Raw genomic sequence first — 16,423 nt, 5'->3', positions numbered from 1 at the left:
AGCAGTGACACAAAACAGAGGTGCTGCATAGCTCAGCCATGTTTGTTCTTGGAGTGCGCGGCACAAGAGGGCAGGGCGGCCCTAGGCCCATCCCTCACCTGAGCCATGTGAGCTGCATGGCTGCAATAAGCACAGCCACCTCCTTCAGCCTCATCCCGGGGAGCCACCACAGCTCCACCCCAGGTGCTACTGTCTTCTCCACCATTCCTGCCTAATTTAGGCACCTCCTTCCTGGGCTCTTCACCTTGCACCTTGGACCCTGGTGACATGGTCACCTGCCCTGGGTGATCCAGGCAGACCCATGGACTGGTGGGTTCCCTTGGCAGCCCAGAGCTGGAGTGTAAAGCTTTGTAGGAAGATACTGCTACAAGTTAGGACCCTCATTGCCCTGTGGTACCAGGTGGAGCAGGCAGAGGCAGTGCCTGGTGTTTGCACCTCAGGGGAGTGGGCTGCTGGCACTGTTGAAAGGGTAGTGGATGCAGTGCTGGTCCTTTAAGGGTAGGTCATGGCTGGGGGAGGCACAGGTGGGGCTAGCACAAGTGTGCATGTTTAGCAGCCCTTGGGGAAGGTGGTGGGTGACACAGCTTCTACCAGGGGTAGCATAGGCCTGTCCTTCTGCCCTACTTCCTACCTGCTGCCCCAGGCCCCAGCAGGTGAGCAGCCGGTGAGCAAGCTGCAGGAGGCAGCTGTGGTGCAGGAAGGGCCTGCCAGTGCAGCAGGGCTGGGCTGGCTGCCGCCTTGGGCTGTGTTCATGGTGGCACCTGGCAGGGAACCAGGGAAGGCAGGCCTGGGCTGGGTGGAGGCAGCAGACGTGGCACACAAGCTGGTGCAACTTTGGGAATCACTGGCAGCCACTTGGGCCACAGAGGAGGCAGCAGATGTCCTGCATGGATGCTGCTCCGGGGCTGTGCACCCAGCAGGATGACTCCAGGCTGAGCTGACAGAAGCAAGCCCCGTGGTGCTAGTGGAGGTGCACCCAGCCTCTGCTGTTAAGAGTTGCTGGGAGCCACCTCCATGGGCCAGCTGCCTTGGAGCAGTGTGTGCTGGGGACCTGCCTGATGGGCTTGGGTTGGGTGCAGCGTGTGGGTGTCACAATTCTGCCATGTGGGAAGCCTCACAACAGTCCTAGAGCTAGCTGTGTCCCCAGGCCATGGCCCAGTGCTGGCTCCTCCCTGTGGCTCCAGGCTCAGACTGTGGTATTTGGAGATGGGGCAGCCAGGGACCAGCGGTTCCCGACAGGCCCCTGCTTTTGCCAGGTACCCACATCATCTACGACCACAAGTTCCTGCTGGAGTGCAAGAATTCACTCGTGGCCAGGACCCCTCTCTGCTGCCTGCCCCAGATCCCCGGTGTCACATCCCTGGCCCAGTCCAGCCTCGTCAAGCCGGAGGAGGTCAAGGAGCAGAATGAGAGCCAAGAAACCATGCCAGGTGAGCATGCACACAGCCCCTGCGACATGCTGCCTAAGGCTTGGGGCTCCCACCTGGCTGCTGGGCAAGGGGCAGTCCTAGGTTGGCCCCAGTGCCAGCTCCTGTTCCCTTTCCCTGCATGTTTCTCCCAGGTTTCTCATCCTAACCCTAGTCCTTTATTCCTCCATACTTTTGCAGATCAAGACCAGTTTGAGATGGACATCTGAGTTTCCAGCTCCCTGTTTCCAGGCCATGGCTGCGCCTGTGGGCCGAATGGAGGTGCTGGCACCATGACCAGCTGGCTACAGCCCTCTGATGCTGGGGATGGATGTGTGACACCTCAGGCTCTAGCACAACTGGCTGGTGCAATTGCCTAGGAGCTCATGCTTGATCAATAAACACCATGAAACCCCTGTGCTGACCTGGTTCATCTCTGTGTTGGGTCTCAGCCAGGTCCTCAGAGCCCCAGGCAAGGAAGCTGAGAGAAGCTGAACAGCATCAGAAGCCCTTCAAGAGTGCAGAGGATCTCATACTCCTCCTGCACCAGACAGGCAGGGAGTGGTGAATGCAGAGGCCTGAGTCTGCTCTCAGGCTTGGGGAAAAGCAGCATGCTGCAGTCTGCTTGCTGTGCAAGGTAGATGTCACTGTCATGGGCTTACCTAACCTGAGGCCACCAAGGTCTGTTTGGGCCCGAACTTGAGTCAGCTGTTAAGAGGGGCAGAGTCTGACAAGCAGAAACTCAGATGGGAGCGTGGACTGGAGGTTCAGTACAAACCCTGGTCCTGTCAGGCTGCTGGCGGTAGGTTGGCATCCTCAGCCCCCTACAGCTCAGAAATCATCTGCAGAAGGACTCAGCCACGCCTCTGCTGCTGCATGTCCCCACAGTGCCAAAGGCAAGGCCAAAAGGGAGCCTGGCTTTGCCAACTGGTGCACCACTGCCCCCTTGACCTGGACAACAGTGGGGCTGCTGCCAGAGATATTTTCCTCCTCCTGTCACGTAGGCTGGAAACACCTTGCCAAGGAAAGACAGCCTCTCAGCCAAGCCTGAAGCAGCCCTGGCCTTGCTCAGCAGTCCCAGGTGGTACTGCTCCTGGGAGAGAAACAGGAACTGTCCAGTGCCAGAAGCCCAGGGCAAGGCTGGGGCTAGAGGCAAGTTAGTGCTGTTTATTAAACACCAGGTAGTGAATTGTCATTAAAATGTCGACATGATTAAAATGCCCTTTTCCTGGGCAAGGAGTGGGTAGCAGAGGAGACGCCCAGACATCTTTGGGTAGCAGAGGCCCTTCTCACAGGCTCCCATGCTCACAGTCTGCAGACCCATGCCTGGCATCAGGGATTCTCCTGGCTTGGGTCAGCCTCGGCACTGCCATCTGTCTCTGCAGGTGGCAGGCTTCTTGTCTCGGCGATTAGACGCTTGACACCCACCAGCCACTGGCTCACTTCGTTCACGTGGTCCACCATGAGCGAGCGGTGGATCTCATCAGCTGCATCCCAGTGCTGCTGTTGGAGCTCTGCCAAGAAAGGGGAACCAATCAGCAGAGTGGGGTCAACCTTCCTGCAGCTTGCTCCCTGCCTAATGCCTGGAAGCTGGATACAACCCGTCTTTGCTCCTCACCTTGTACCAGGAGGGTCATCCTCTTCCTCACCGGTGCAGAGAGCTTCCCCTGAGCCCAGGCATTCCCCAGCACTGTCAGACGCCGCCCGATGTCATCACACACTTGTTTCTGAAAGGAGAGATGAGAAGGAGGGGGGACACCCCCCCCACACCAGCTCCGAGAAGCCGTCGGGCAGAGGGGTGGCTGTCCCTGCCTCGAGGTAACCCAGACGCAGGCTGCCCTTGCTTGACTCCCCTGGCCCTGCCTTTCCTGCACCAACGCAGTGCGTGAGGTGGAGGTCGAGGGAGAGGCTGGGGCCTCACCTGCACCCTGGCGCGGCAGGCAGCGAGGGCCTCCTTCAGTGGGGCGAGGACGGCGTCGGCGGGCAGGCCCCGTTCCTCCGAGCAGTCCGCGGAGCTCGGCCCTCCGCTCTCTGTCCGCGGACCGGGGCTGGCGGGCCGGGCGCGGGGCAGCCCTAGCGCTCGTGGGGGCAGTGCTGCGGGGGCAGCAGGCGCACGGGCCGGGTCTGGGTGCGCCCCTGCAAGGAAGAGGCAGCCGCGTAACACCCCACATCAGCCCCGCGCCAAGGGACCGCAAGTTTGTCACCCCCACCAAAGGCGTCCAGCAGAATGGGGTGCGCCGCAGTGCCTCCGCCTGCGCAGGGGTGGCACGGCCCGGTCCGGTCCCACAGCCAAGGCGACGGCGCAAAGGGAACCAGACCCAACGCCCAGCCCGTGGGGACGTTCCCACCGGACTCAAGTGGTAGGAGGCACCCAGACCCGCATCCCCTGCCGCACCGACAGCCCGAGGCTTCCCAACAGTAGGCCGTGGCCAGCCGTGGCCGCAGACAAGCAGGCCGAGGTCCTTGCGGGTGCTAACCTGGAGGCGCCCCCTCGGGCGGAGGGCAGGCCCGGCGGGTGAGCAAGCTTCGCCGGGGACCCCCGGCCTGCGCCTGCAGCCCGTAGGAGAACTGGGGAGGGTCGTTCCAGCCACGCTCCTGGTTGCCTACGGCAGCAAAGGACACACTGAGGCGCTGTGGGAGACCAAGAGAATCCCCCAAACACGGATCTCCGGCCCTGGCGCCAGGACAGGACTCCCTCTCTCCAGGCACGGCCCACCTGCCCCCGTGACCCGCCACCAGGACATGGGACACCACCCCAGTGCTCTCCCCACCGGGACACAGCACCTCCAGGGCTCCCTCCACAGCAGGCCAAGGCCCCCCTCCCCAGACAGCTCCCCCGGCTCCCCACAACAAACGGACCTGCGGGACCCCTCCCCCCACGCCAGGCACAGGGCCTCGGCGCCACACGAGCACCTCCCTCCCCAGACAAGGCCCCCCCCACCTCCCGGGGACATGACCTCTGAGGCTTCCCACAGCCGAGCGCGGCCCCACCACACCGCCGCCGCCCCGGAAATGCCCCCACGGTCCGCGCACCCTCACCCGGCTTCACGTAGAGCTCCGCCATCCCACCGCGTCACGCCCGGCCCAGCCCCTTCCGTGCGGCGAGGCGGGGCGGGGCGGGGCGGGGCCTCCTGTGTCCCCACCCCGCCGGGGCGGTGGGGGCCGGACTTGGGGCTGGGGGCGGGGGCCGGTCCCGGTCGTTCCGGCACCGGCCCTGGCCCCCTGCCCCCGGCCCGGCCCTCTACGGAGTGTGGAGGAGGGCTCGCCTGAGGCGGAAGGCCTCCAGGAAGGCGAAGAGGCCCCGCTTGAAGGTACCGGACCCCCTGGCCCCCACGCTGCCCCCGCTCGCCTTGGCTGCGCCACCGGCAGCGTCCCCCGAGGCTGCTGACCCGGCCCGGCCTCGGCCTTTTTTCGCCTTAGCCTCTGGTGCGGCGGCCACCAGACATTTTTGGTACTGCACCTGCAGGTACACGAGGGACAAGGCTTGGCTGTGGGGTGGGCACGCATCCTGGCATCACTGTGGGGGGCACACGTGGCCGTGGGATGGGAGACAACATATCACCATGAGGTGCAACACCGCATGGCATCATTGGGGGCAGACACGTCGTGGTGTGGTGGTGCGAGTCAGGCACGAGCTGCCATCACAGTGGTGTGATGCGCAACAGAGTGTGGGACACGCGGCATCACCGTGGGGTCAGACACAACCCGATGGGGCATAGCTGTGGGTTAGACTCTGCTGTGGTGTTAACTCTGCTGCCTTCCCCAGGGCTGGGGCATGCCACCCAGGCCCCCAGCTTTGCCCTCATCTGGCCCCAGTCCTGGCCTCCTCTCCCAGGTGTCCCCAGAGGGCTGGGAAGCTGGGGGGATTGAAGGATACCCCACTCCTGCTCACCATGCAGGCTGCCTGCACCGCCTCCGAGATGGTGCCAGCATCAGGCTCACACCAGAAGGCTGCACACTGGAAGCGCCGCCCCATGTCCACGATGAGTGCGAAGGTGTGGGCGTCCCGGCCCACGCCCAGGAAGGTCACGTACCGCACCTGGCACTCCCAAATGTGCGCTGCAGTCGCATCTTCCTGTAGAGGACCCCGTGGGCCCATCCACCCCTGGCCATGCCCCAGGGAGCCCTGCCACCCCCCACCAGGTCCCCTCTGCCAGCAGGCCAATCCCCCATGAGGGATGGCTGTGCCACTCCTGTGGAAGCACGGTGCCTCCCATACCCCTCCCAACCTGCGTAGGGTGCACCCTCATGGCTGTGTCAGACACGTGGATCAGGGAGGGTGTCCACTGCTCACGCCCGGGGCCTCTCATCAGCTTCTCAATGGCCTCATTCAGCACATCCATCCCTAGGAAGGGGGAGATCCCATCCCATTGGCTTCTGCCCCAGGTGCAGGCGTGCTGCTGTCAGCCAGCCACATAGGCTGACTGGCACCAGGGCATGGCTATTCTTGGGCATGCCCCAGCTTCGGCAGGGCCAGTGGCTTACCCATAGCCTTGGGCACAGGCAGGCTCCCAATGTACAGTGCCTCGTAAGTCTGCATTGACTGCCTCACCTCTTCCAGGATATTCACTGCCAGGACAGCAGAGGTGGTGGTGGGAGGAAACTCTGACAGACTCTCGAGAGTGTGTTTGTCCTGTCCCTGGGAACCTCAGGGACAGAGCCAGGCAGGCCAAAGGGCTATGGCTGCCAGGAATCCCACTGCCCAAAGGTGGACTCTGGGCACACAGAGCAGCCAGCAGTGCTGAGGGAATGGTACCTTGCAGGGGCAGATCATCAGTGGAGACGGGTTCCAGCGTGGCAGCACGTGACAGCCCACTGCTTGCTACAGCTCGCTCAGCCACAATCTGCAAGAGGTGGGGGTCCTGGGTGCTTCTCTTCACTCCAAGTTCCCTAGGCCATGACCACACCCACCAGCACTCCTGCATCCCACCTTGGAGCACATCTCATGCAGGGCCTTGGCGATGCCCTTGGCAGGCACATTGCAGTGGAAGACATGACACTTGAGGACACAGGTGTCCTTGTCACTGGCCACAAAAGCAAAGTCTCTGCAAGACCACAGGCTAAACAGTGAGACTGTGACAGACAGAGCCTCCCCAGTCCCTGTGCTGTACCCTGGTCCCACACTTCCTTACCTGTCCCTGCAGCCACAGTGGCAGTCGGGAAGGGAGGAGAGGGGACAGGTTACTTCTGGGGTGCTTCTTCCCTCTCAGTAGTCAAAGCCACCCCAACTCTGCCCCAGCCTCTGGTACCTGCCATTGTTGCAACCAACACCCCAGACACGGATGTTGAGGATGGGCTGATGGTGGATGAGGCTGTGGTCAAGGGGGTCCACCAGGCTCATGGTGTCCTTCTTCAGGATCATCACCAGGTCCTGGCCCTGTTAAGGGTCAACCTAGCAGACAGCCTGGGCATGCCCAAGCACCCAACCCACATGTAAAGACATCCCTGTGCCCCCAGCCTACTTCTGTCCTAAGCATGAGGACAGCCCTTCTCGGGTGCCATTCCCATGTGTTAGGACAGCCCACCCAGGTAGCCCAGGTACTATGCCCTAGGGACAGCTCTGTCAGACCAACCTGCCCCACACCTGGGGCCAGTGCATGGAACGAATTGACTCTGCCACTGGCACTGATACCTGCCCCCTTCCCTGCACCAGCCTCAGCAGCAGTGGACCCAGGGTGGGACTCTGCCTGTCAGCACCATCCCAAGCTCTCACCTCGCCTCTGTTCTCCACAGAGCCCTGGCCCTTACTGTTGGAAAGCTGCTGGATGCAGTTGTTGACAGCAATGCTGCTCTTGCCAGGTGCCAGGTCCTCCTCGGGGATCTCCACCCAGCCCAGCGAGCGCACAGCAAAGCACTGAGCAGAGGATATGGGACTTCACTGTGCAGCCAGCACAGCCGCTCCCATCCTGCACTCATCGTCGTGTCAGTATGGTTACCCCTGCTCTTGTTCTTATCCCTATCCCTGCCAGCTGCTCTCTGCTCCCACCTCTGCCAGTCCCAGCCCATTATGTCACAGTGAAGCCCTCAGGTGCAGTACCTTGGAGCCAGGCTCTGTGCTGTGCTGGACATCATCTCCATGCCAGGGCAGTGAGGTCCTGCAGAGAGACAGAGCACGGACAGGATGGTGCCCACTCAGCAGTGTGAACCTGGGGCAACCACCAGAATGCCCTGGCATACCCTCATGCCACCATCTGGGAACCATCCCATGAAGGTGACTAGCGTGAGTTTGCTGGTTGCACTGTGTGGGGCTGCTCTGATGGGGTCATCAAATCCCAGCAGCCAGGCAGCCAAGTGCCAGTGGTGCCTCACAAGCCAGCAGACCACGTGGGCAGCCCTACCTCCGGGACAGTGAAGCCATGGGACTAGAAATGGGCCTGTCCTTTGCCAAGTGCTTTGCCTCAGGGGTCTGGCAGTCCTGGGAAAGAAGAGAAAAGGGATGAGGGCAGCCAAGAGATGCTATCAGGAGACATCAGGCAGGAGCCATTCCTTCAAGGATAGTGGCTCAGCTTGTGGGCAACCATGTTGGACAGTATGGTCCATGAGGCAGCCATGAGCCCCCCCCCCGCCATGGGCTCTATTGAAACCTGTCAAGAAGTTTAACCCTGGCTAGACTGAGCAGAACTTTGTGATGGCAGAGTTTGGGCTTGCTCCAAGGGGAGACTGGACCAGTGATCCCTAAAAGGCCCTTCAGCAGGCTTCTGCCAGGGGGGCATGATACAACACCAGCCCTTACCTCTCTGCCCACATCTTCTACCATTCTGTGGCGTGTCTCATCTCCATCAGCTGTCAGATGCCCTCCTAGACCAGTGGCGCGTGCAGGGTGCTGCCACTGTGTTGTGCCAGTTGGCACATGCCAGTAGTAGGTGCCCAAAGAATCATGGATTTTCCTCCAGCCTGAGGGGAGGTCAGGATCTGCCTCCAGGTTCTGGTCACTCCAGAGGTTGTCTGTACATAGGAAGAGTGTGAAGCAAGGGTGGGAAATGTTCCCAGCTGCAGGGACCCAGAAAAATAAGCATCTTCACCCAGCAGCAAAAAGGTCCTGCAGTGGCCTCTAGATAAGCTACTGGACCCAGGAAAGAAGCATGGCAAGGGCTTGGTGTAACACCAGAGAGGGTGCAGAAGTGGTTGACCCCAAGTAAGTAATCAGTGCAGGAAGCTGCCTCACTGGCACATGGAGGCCTGGGGTGACCCCATCAGAAGCACAGAGAATACAGACAGACTGAGCTGCAGAAGGCAGCGTATATGTGTACACAGGAAGGAGCCAGAGCTACCAGCTGACAGCTCCCTCTGCTAGTATGTGCTCCCCAGCCCTCTGCCAACACCCCATGATGCATGAGAGAGGCTTCTTCCCAGTTTGGTCCGGGGAAGGGGTTGGGCATAGACCCTTGAAGAATGGGAGGAGGAAAGCACCCTTCTGGGGTTGGAGCTAGGACGGGGGGACATTAATCCCCTCCTACCTGCAGCCCTAAGCCCTGGAGAGCCCGTGGTGCGGCACAACGGCGAGCCCCGCTTCTTGGGCAGCAGCCCGCACTTGGAAGGCTCGGTGCCCATCCCGCGGGGCTGCGCTGCCAGTGGGGCGGGCGCTGCGCGGCGGCTTCTGCCCCAGCCCGCGCGAGGCCGTGGTGCAGGGAGGGGGAGGGGAGGGACAGGGTGCCCCCCGCGACCTTGGGAGGGGAGGTGGCCAGACCTGGAGCCTGCCGACAGGCCGCTGCAGGCCTCGGTCAGTACCGCGGACAGCGCCGCAGCGGCGCGGCTGGCCTGGCTCCTGTCCCGCACCGGCTTTGCCCCGGCCTGGCTCTAGCTTTGGGTCGGCCCCTCGTCGGCCCCGGCCCATCCTGGCTCTGCACCGCACCAGCCTGGCTCCAGCCCCGCACTGTCCCTGCCCCCGCCCGTCCCGGCTCCCGGCGCGCTGACCGTCGCAGTTGACGAGCACGATGGCCAGCATGTAGTCCTTGCCCAGCATGGCTGCGGCGCCCGGTCCAGCGCGGCCTCCCCGGCGCCGCTTTCTCCAGGAGCGGTCCCGGCGGCGGCGATTGCGGCAGGAGAGGCGCGGTGGGCGGGCAGGACCCGGGCGAAGAGTGTGCGCCGGCGCCTTAAGGCGGGAGGGGAGGTCTCGGGGGGAGGGGGATGTCTGAGCGCCCGGCGAGGTTCGTTAGTCCAGCGGGGCGGGGAGGTCCTCCCGAGTGTTTCAATACCAAAGGTGGGACGCTGCAGTGGGGAAAGGGGCATTTGGGCACTAGAAGTGTTTCTGAGTGCATTAGTGGGTGCTCTTAGGTGCCTTCCCTTCCATGGACCCTTAGACTTCCTCAATCCTCTCCCTTTCACCAGGCATAACTCTTATTCCTCTCCAACCATGCCTATTCCTGGTTCATGCAGGAATAGCAGCATGCTCAGGCTCTCCCATTTCCCTCTGCCTGCGATGCAGTCTCCTCCTGTCAGTACTGAAGATGCTTAAATGTGCATGCTGCTGCTTCTTCCAGAGGCTTTGCATCTCCAGTTTGATACTTCTGTTTTCCATGCTACCCTGAGCTGGTTGATGTTCAGTGCTCCAGAAAAGACACACTGGAGGCATTTGTTGTACACCTGAGTTCCTGTCCTGCGGACAGCTTGTGTGATGAAAGGGAACAGTCCTCCTGAGCTGCAGGTGACTGATTACATATTTCAAGATGGTTTACGCTCTGTTGCGTAGCTGAACCAGTCCTCATGACCTCTTGGCCTTTCCTTGAGAACCTCCCGTGCCGTCTCTGCTGCTCACACAGTTGTCCAGAAAGCTTGCAGTTTCTGGAAATTACCTCAGTGAATTGACTGGATTCTCCTTCTCCATCTCTCACTTCAGTAACTCTCCTGGTAGGACTCCAAACCGCTGACTGCCATCTTCACTTGTTCCCAACAAGACGACAGGAACCATCTGTGAACAAAACATAGTTCTTTTCCTGATCAGAGAGATCACCATAGGGAGGAGCTTCTTCAGCACGAGTTATTTTCCCCTCTGGAGGTTTGGTACAGTCTGTGCCTTCCGGCCAGTTAGTGGACACCTCCACCAGACCAGGTCGGTCAAGATTACCCATTCGTGCTCATTGGGTTATCAAAGCCATCCATTTAGAACATTCTGTACACGGCTGCTAGTGACAATGGTCCAACTTGGAGCCTTTGGCAGAGAGCTCCAAATGAGACATGTGATTGTCCACTTGGTTTCTGGGGTCGTAGCTACAGAGGTTCAGAGGCAAATTACACCCCAACAGAGAAAGAGATACTAGCAGCCTATGAGGGAGTGAAACCAGCTTCTGAAGTGATTGGAACTGAGTCACAGTTGCTTTTAGCTCCTAGATTGCCAGTTCTAAACTGGATGTTCAAGGGCAAAGGTTCAACACCACATCATGCCACAGATGCAACCTGATCTAAATGGATGGCTTTGATAACCCAACGAGCACGAATGGGTAATCTGGACCGATCTGGTCTGGTGGAGGTGATCACCAACTGGCTGGAAGGCACAGACTGTTCCAAACCTCCAGAGGAGAAAATAACTCGTGCTGAGGAAGCTCCTCCCTATGGTGATCTCTCTGATCAGGAAAAGAACTATGCTTTGTTCACAGATGGTTCCTGTCGTCTTGTTGGGAACAAGCAAATATGGAAGTCAGCAGTTTGGAGTCCTACCAGGAGAGTTACCGAAACGAAAGATGGAGAAGGAGAATCCAGTCAGTTCGCTGAGGTAAAAGCTGTTCAACTTGCTCTTGATGTGGCTGAACGTGAGAATTGGCCTATCCTTTACCTCTACACCGACTCGTGGATGGTAGCCAATGCTCTATGGGGTTGGCTAAAGGACTGGAAGAAGAATGGTTGGCAGAGGAAAGGAAAGCCTATTTGGTGTGCTGATCTATGGCAGGACATTGATGCACGGCTGGAGAGAATTCCAGTGAAGGTGCGGCACGTAGATGCACACATGCCTAAGAGCAGAGCAACTGAAGAACATCAACACAACCAGCAGGCAGACCAAGCTGCTAAGATTTCTCAAGTTGATACCAACTCTGATCTTGACTTTGATTGGAAACACCGAGGTGAGCTGTTCTTAGCTCAGTGGGCCCATGATTCGTCTGGACATCAAGGCAGAGATGGAACATACCGATGGGCATACGATAGGTCAGTTGACTTGTCCATGGACGCTATCACCCAAGTCATCCATGACTGTGACATTTGTGCTGCTATTAAGCAGGCTAAGCGAATCAAGCCCTTATGGTATGGTGAGAGGTGGTCAAAGTACAAGTATGGTGAAGCCTGGCAGATTGACTACATCACTTTACCTCGATCTCGTTCTGGCAAGCAGTATGTGCTAACGATGGTAGAAGCCAGCACCGGATGGCTGGAAACCTATCCAGTTCCACATGCTACTGCACGTAACACCATTCTTGGCTTGGAGAGACAGATCATGTGGAGACATGGAACTCCAGAGAGAATCGAGTCAGACAATGGCACACATTTCAAGAACAATCTAGTGAAAAACTGGGCCAAAGAGCACGGTATTGAATGGATCTACCACATACCCTACTGTGCTCCAGCTTCAGGGAAGATTGAGCGCTACAATGGTTTGCTGAAAACCACCCTAAAAGCCATGGGGGGTGGAACTCTGAAAAACTGAGACAAACATTTAGCACAAGCTACCTGGTTGGTAAATAGTAGAGGATCAGTAAACAGAGCAGGACCTGCACAATCAGATTTGGTCCAAACAGTAGACGGTGATAAAGTTCCTGTTGTACGTGAAAAGAATCTGTTAGGGAAAACTGTTTGGGTATTTTCTCCTTCGGGCGAAGGGAAACCTGTCTGAGGGGTGGTGTCTGATGAAGGTCCTGGTCACACCTACTGGGTAATGCAGGAGAATGGTGAAATCCAGTGCATTCCACAGAGAAATCTAACCTTAGCTGAGAGAGTCTAAATTCAGAGTGTATAATGCAAGCTGTTAGGAGTTTTCTGTTCTAGGTACCATTGGTGTCCAATACTGAAAGAATCAATGAGAGGATCTACAGTACGTGAGCACAAACCCAGTGTCACCTGGGAGTCCCTGTTCTCATCTCATGTGTGAGGAGACAAACTGTTCTGAGCTTTTGAATCACCTACATCTGAGCTAGCTGGAATGAAGTGTAAACTGAACTTGTAATATACATTAGTGTACATATTATGTTAGATTAGATCAGGTCATTCTCAGCAGTACTCTTGAGTGAAGTAGACAGGGGTGGATTGTGCTAGTTTGAAGCTAGCTAGAATGTTTTGGTGAGAAGACCAGATTATAGGCTGCAAAAGGAAAACAATGGTGATGTCTACTTTCCTCAGAGTATTGCTGAACAAGAAATGAAAACATTAGATAACACTCTCGCCATTTTCTCTTGCTCTTGCTTGGGCTGCTGACTGAGCAACATCTTACTCCCTAACCTCACCCTCCATTTGGCCTAACCCAATTTGCCTCATAACCTCTTGGCCGAACCTCTATTCTTCCTTAGGACTGGGGTAAGGTTGAGAGGGGCAGAGGGGAAGGTGTAGGGGTGGTTGAGAGCCCCTCCTGGGGACTCAGGATTTTGGGAGGGGAGTTGTGTTTCTGTATTACCTTTTACCTCGTATATTTCTGTGTATAACTGTATATACTGTAAATATCTGCTTGTATATTGTGCTAGCTGTAAATAAATATCTTCATTTATATTCCCAGATCCGGCTGAGCCTAGTCTGGGTGATTTATAAAGTGTAGGGGGGCGGGGAACACCCAAACCATCACAGCTGACCATCCCACTTGTTCATGTTCTCACCGTATTGGTCACGTAGGATTATCCACAGTGACGCACGTGATTGCTGATGTCTAGGTGCAGTTTCTCTCCTCCTGGGCTGGAATTGCCTTGCAGGTGGTGGGTGTCTATTGCTGATGGCAGAAACATGCACCCATTCAGATGATGCAGGGATAGGATCCTTTACCAGTTTGGAAATGGATGTTTTAAGTCCTTTCATGCTATCTTTAATCTCTGTGATCATAATTTTTATGGCAGAGACTAGGGCAGAATGTGACAAGCTGTCCTCTACCTGCCTGATCTGGTCAGTGAATTCACCAACAGTGAGAGACCTTCCATTATCACTCTGTGATAGAAACCTACTGGCCAAGATGTTAGCATGGGATGAAGGAGCAAGCTTAATAAGCTTCTTCATGAGACCTGTTCGAAGAGGAATGTCAGCAGCTGGACTCAAACTGTGGGTGGGTTTAAAAGGAAAGCACCTAGGAGAAAGCTTCTTTGCCACTGTGTAAGGCTCCTAGAAAGCAGCAGGATAGTGCATGCTATTTCATTCTAGGCCATTCCTGTCTGGACTTATAAGGGGAATGCGTGCATTTTCAAAGCAGCCTTTTAATTGTCCGAAAAGCAGCAGGATTCAAATTGTGGTTGGGTTAAAAAGGAAAAGAGCTAGGAGAAAGTTTCTTTTGCCAATGTGAAAGGCTTCTAGTAAGCAGCAGAACGGTGCATGTATTTCAGCCTAGGCCATTCCTGGCTTTACTTAAAAAAGGGAAAGAGCGCATTTTATGAACAGCCTTTGTACTGGTCCGAAAAGCAGCCACATTGAACATGTGTATGGGGTTAAAAGCAAAGGACCTAGAAGGAACATTCTCTTGCCAATGTGTGAGGCTCCTAGAAAGCAGGAGATAGATGCATGCTATTCCAGCCTAGGTCATTCCTGTCTGGACTTACAAGGAGAAAGAGTGCATTTTGTGTACAGCCTTTGTATTGGTCCGAAAAGCAGCCAGATTAAAAATGTGAGTGGGTTTAAAGGAAAACCCGCTAGGAGAAATTTTCTTTTGCCAGTATGTGGGGCTCCTAGAAAGCAGCACAATGGTGCATGCTATTCCAGCCTAGGCCATTCCTGGCAGGACTTATAAGAGGAATGAGTGCATTTTCTAAGTAGCTTTTTAATTGTCAAAAAGCAGCCAGATTCAAAGTGTGGTTAGGTCTAAAAGAAAATGCAGTAGGAGAAAGTTTCTTTTTCCAGTGTGTGAGACTCATAGAAAGCAGCAGAATGGTGCATGCTATTCCAGCCTAGACAATTCTTGGCTGGGCTTATAAGGGGAATGAGTTCATATTCTAAATAGCTTTGCTGCTGGCCTGAAAAGCAGTGGGACTCAAATGGTGGATGGCTTTAGAAGGACAGTATCTAGTAGAAAGTTTCTTTTGCCAACGTGTGAGGCTCCTAGAAAGCAGCAAAATGGTGTAGGCTATTCCAGCATAGGCCATTCCTGGCTGGACTTTTATGGGGAATAAGTGAATTTTCTAATAATCTTTTTAATTGTCCAAAAGGCAGCCGGATTCAAAATGTGGTTGGGTTTAAAAGGAAACACACTAGAAGAAAGTTTCTTTTGCCAACATGTGAGGTTCCTAGAAAACAATAGATTAGTGCATGCTATACCAGACTAGGCCATTCCTGGTTGTAATTATAAGGGGAATGAGTGCATTTCCAATCAGGCTTTTGTATTGGGCTGAAAAGCAGCAAGATGCAGAATGTGTGTGACTTTAAAAGGAAAGGACCTGGGAGAAAGTTTCATTTGCCAATGTGTGAGGCTTCTAGAAAACATGTGATTCCAGACTAGGGCATTCCTGTCGGGGTCCGGAGGCTGGTGAGACGCGAGGTCGGGGCACTGATGACTTGACTCAGCAGCTTGCTATGCATCAGTACACTTTATTGAGGCAAAACAGCGGCTTAGATAGTGCTCAGAGGAGGTGTATCCAGCCAGCCTAGGGCTGGCACAAGTGGACGGTACAGATTGGCCCAAAGCCACATGCAGGGTGCAGATAGGTTACCCTGTGGCAAACAACCTGTGGTTCCCACCCCAGGGGGCTGGCAGGCTCAGCCCCCTGGAGCTGGGTCCGCCCCAGGGGCCGTCAGGTCCAGCCCTCTGCAGGTGTGCGTGGGTTGCTCACAGTCCACAGCCTAGCTTCCTTGAGCCAGCAAGGCTTCAAGGACATCTCCCATTACAGGGTCTCATATTTACAGCTCATGTCCTGCTGTGGGAGATGTCTCCCACACAATACCCCCTTTTTTTTTTGTTTTGAGAAACCCACGTCCTGTGGGTTTGGTACAGGTGTGTGCTAGTTTGAAGCAGGCTAGAATGTTTTGGTGAGAGAAAGTAGATAATTGGCTGTGAAAGGAAAACAATGGTTATGTCTCCTTCCCTCACAGTCTCGCTGATATGTATGGGAACAAGAAGGGAAAACATTAGATAACACTTTTGCCATTTTGTCTTCTCTTTCTGGCTGGCTTTGGACTCAGCTGCATCTCCCTAACCTCACTGCCACTAACCTTGCTTCTTAACCTCTTGGCTGAACCTCTTTTCTTCCTTAGGACTGGGGTAAGGTTGAGAGGGGCAGGGGGAAGGTGCAGGGGTGGTTGAGAGCCCCTCCTGGGGACTCAGGTTTCTGGGAGGGGAGCTGTGTTTCTGTATTACCTTTTCATTTGTATAGTTCTGTATATAACTGTATATATTGTAAATATCTGCTTGTATATTGTGCTAGCTGTAAATAAATAGCTTCATTTATATTCCCAGAGTCCGACTGAGTTAGCTGGGGTACCTTCTAAAGCGTGGGGGGGGCGGGTAACAGCCAAACCACCACAAGGTGTGAATGATACAAGTGCAGGTCAATAATGGTAAAGTTAAGAGAATGCATCTGTTAGAGCATTTTTGCTAGTGGCAGTAGTCTGGCAAGCTAACCACCCAAGCTCAGCTAACAATCCCAAAAACTATTTCTGCAAGTGACAGTAAGTCAAACATTGAAAAACCCAAAAGTCCAGACGAACATCACAGTCACAGGAGAGTGCAGATTCGCCACGTCTTCATTGGTTCAGTGTGGCAGCCGATGTTGTAGAGCTGCAGATGAGTCAGCTGTCCAGTATTTCTCTTCAGACTCCCACAGTTCTGGATTCACTTCATAATTCTCAGAGATCTCGATGTTCTCATCACACTCCTTAGCTATGAGCTGCGTCTGACTATTGTGCTTAAGAAC

General features: G+C 55.7%; 3 protein-coding genes across 4 annotated transcripts in view; 1 reads left to right on the top strand and 2 right to left on the bottom strand.

Annotated features, from left to right (window-relative positions):
* The window catches only part of ANKHD1 (ankyrin repeat and KH domain containing 1), a 129,835-nt gene extending 128,013 nt beyond the window's left edge, over positions 1–1,822 (top strand). Inside the window, 2 exon segments of the mRNA XM_064161343.1 lie at positions 1,257–1,430; positions 1,608–1,822. Of these exon segments, the coding sequence (XP_064017413.1) occupies positions 1,257–1,410 (154 nt within the window). The 3' untranslated portion in view covers positions 1,411–1,430; positions 1,608–1,822.
* A 731-nt stretch (positions 1,823–2,553) lies between these two features.
* SRA1 (steroid receptor RNA activator 1) lies at positions 2,554–4,570 on the bottom strand. Of its 2 annotated transcripts, none has more exons than XM_064161345.1 (5): positions 4,446–4,570; positions 3,884–4,009; positions 3,328–3,542; positions 3,025–3,133; positions 2,554–2,920 (listed from the first exon to the last, which is right to left on the bottom strand). In XM_064161345.1, exons 1-5 carry the CDS (start codon positions 4,468–4,470, stop codon positions 2,739–2,741), a joined length of 657 nt encoding a protein of 218 aa, XP_064017415.1. In that variant the 5' UTR covers positions 4,471–4,570; the 3' UTR covers positions 2,554–2,738. The 2 variants fall into 2 exon arrangements, with proteins under 2 accessions (XP_064017415.1, XP_064017416.1); XM_064161346.1 differs by lacking the exon at positions 4,446–4,570 and adding an exon at positions 4,348–4,429.
* Positions 4,571–4,645: 75 nt separating this feature from the next.
* Positions 4,646–9,465, bottom strand: APBB3 (amyloid beta precursor protein binding family B member 3). Its single transcript, XM_064161347.1, has 13 exons — positions 9,321–9,465; positions 8,140–8,351; positions 7,745–7,821; positions 7,444–7,501; positions 7,120–7,260; positions 6,656–6,783; positions 6,539–6,544; positions 6,337–6,466; positions 6,163–6,250; positions 5,892–5,975; positions 5,636–5,751; positions 5,299–5,481; positions 4,646–4,866 (listed from the first exon to the last, which is right to left on the bottom strand). Exons 1-13 carry the CDS (start codon positions 9,367–9,369, stop codon positions 4,648–4,650), a joined length of 1,491 nt encoding a protein of 496 aa, XP_064017417.1. The 5' UTR covers positions 9,370–9,465; the 3' UTR covers positions 4,646–4,647.
* Between the last annotated feature and the right edge of the window lie 6,958 nt (positions 9,466–16,423).

Source organism: Pogoniulus pusillus, chromosome 22, assembly GCF_015220805.1.
Source record: "Pogoniulus pusillus isolate bPogPus1 chromosome 22, bPogPus1.pri, whole genome shotgun sequence".
Taxonomy (NCBI): domain Eukaryota; kingdom Metazoa; phylum Chordata; class Aves; order Piciformes; family Lybiidae; genus Pogoniulus; species Pogoniulus pusillus.
This window is presented reverse-complemented; position numbering and strand designations above follow the sequence as displayed.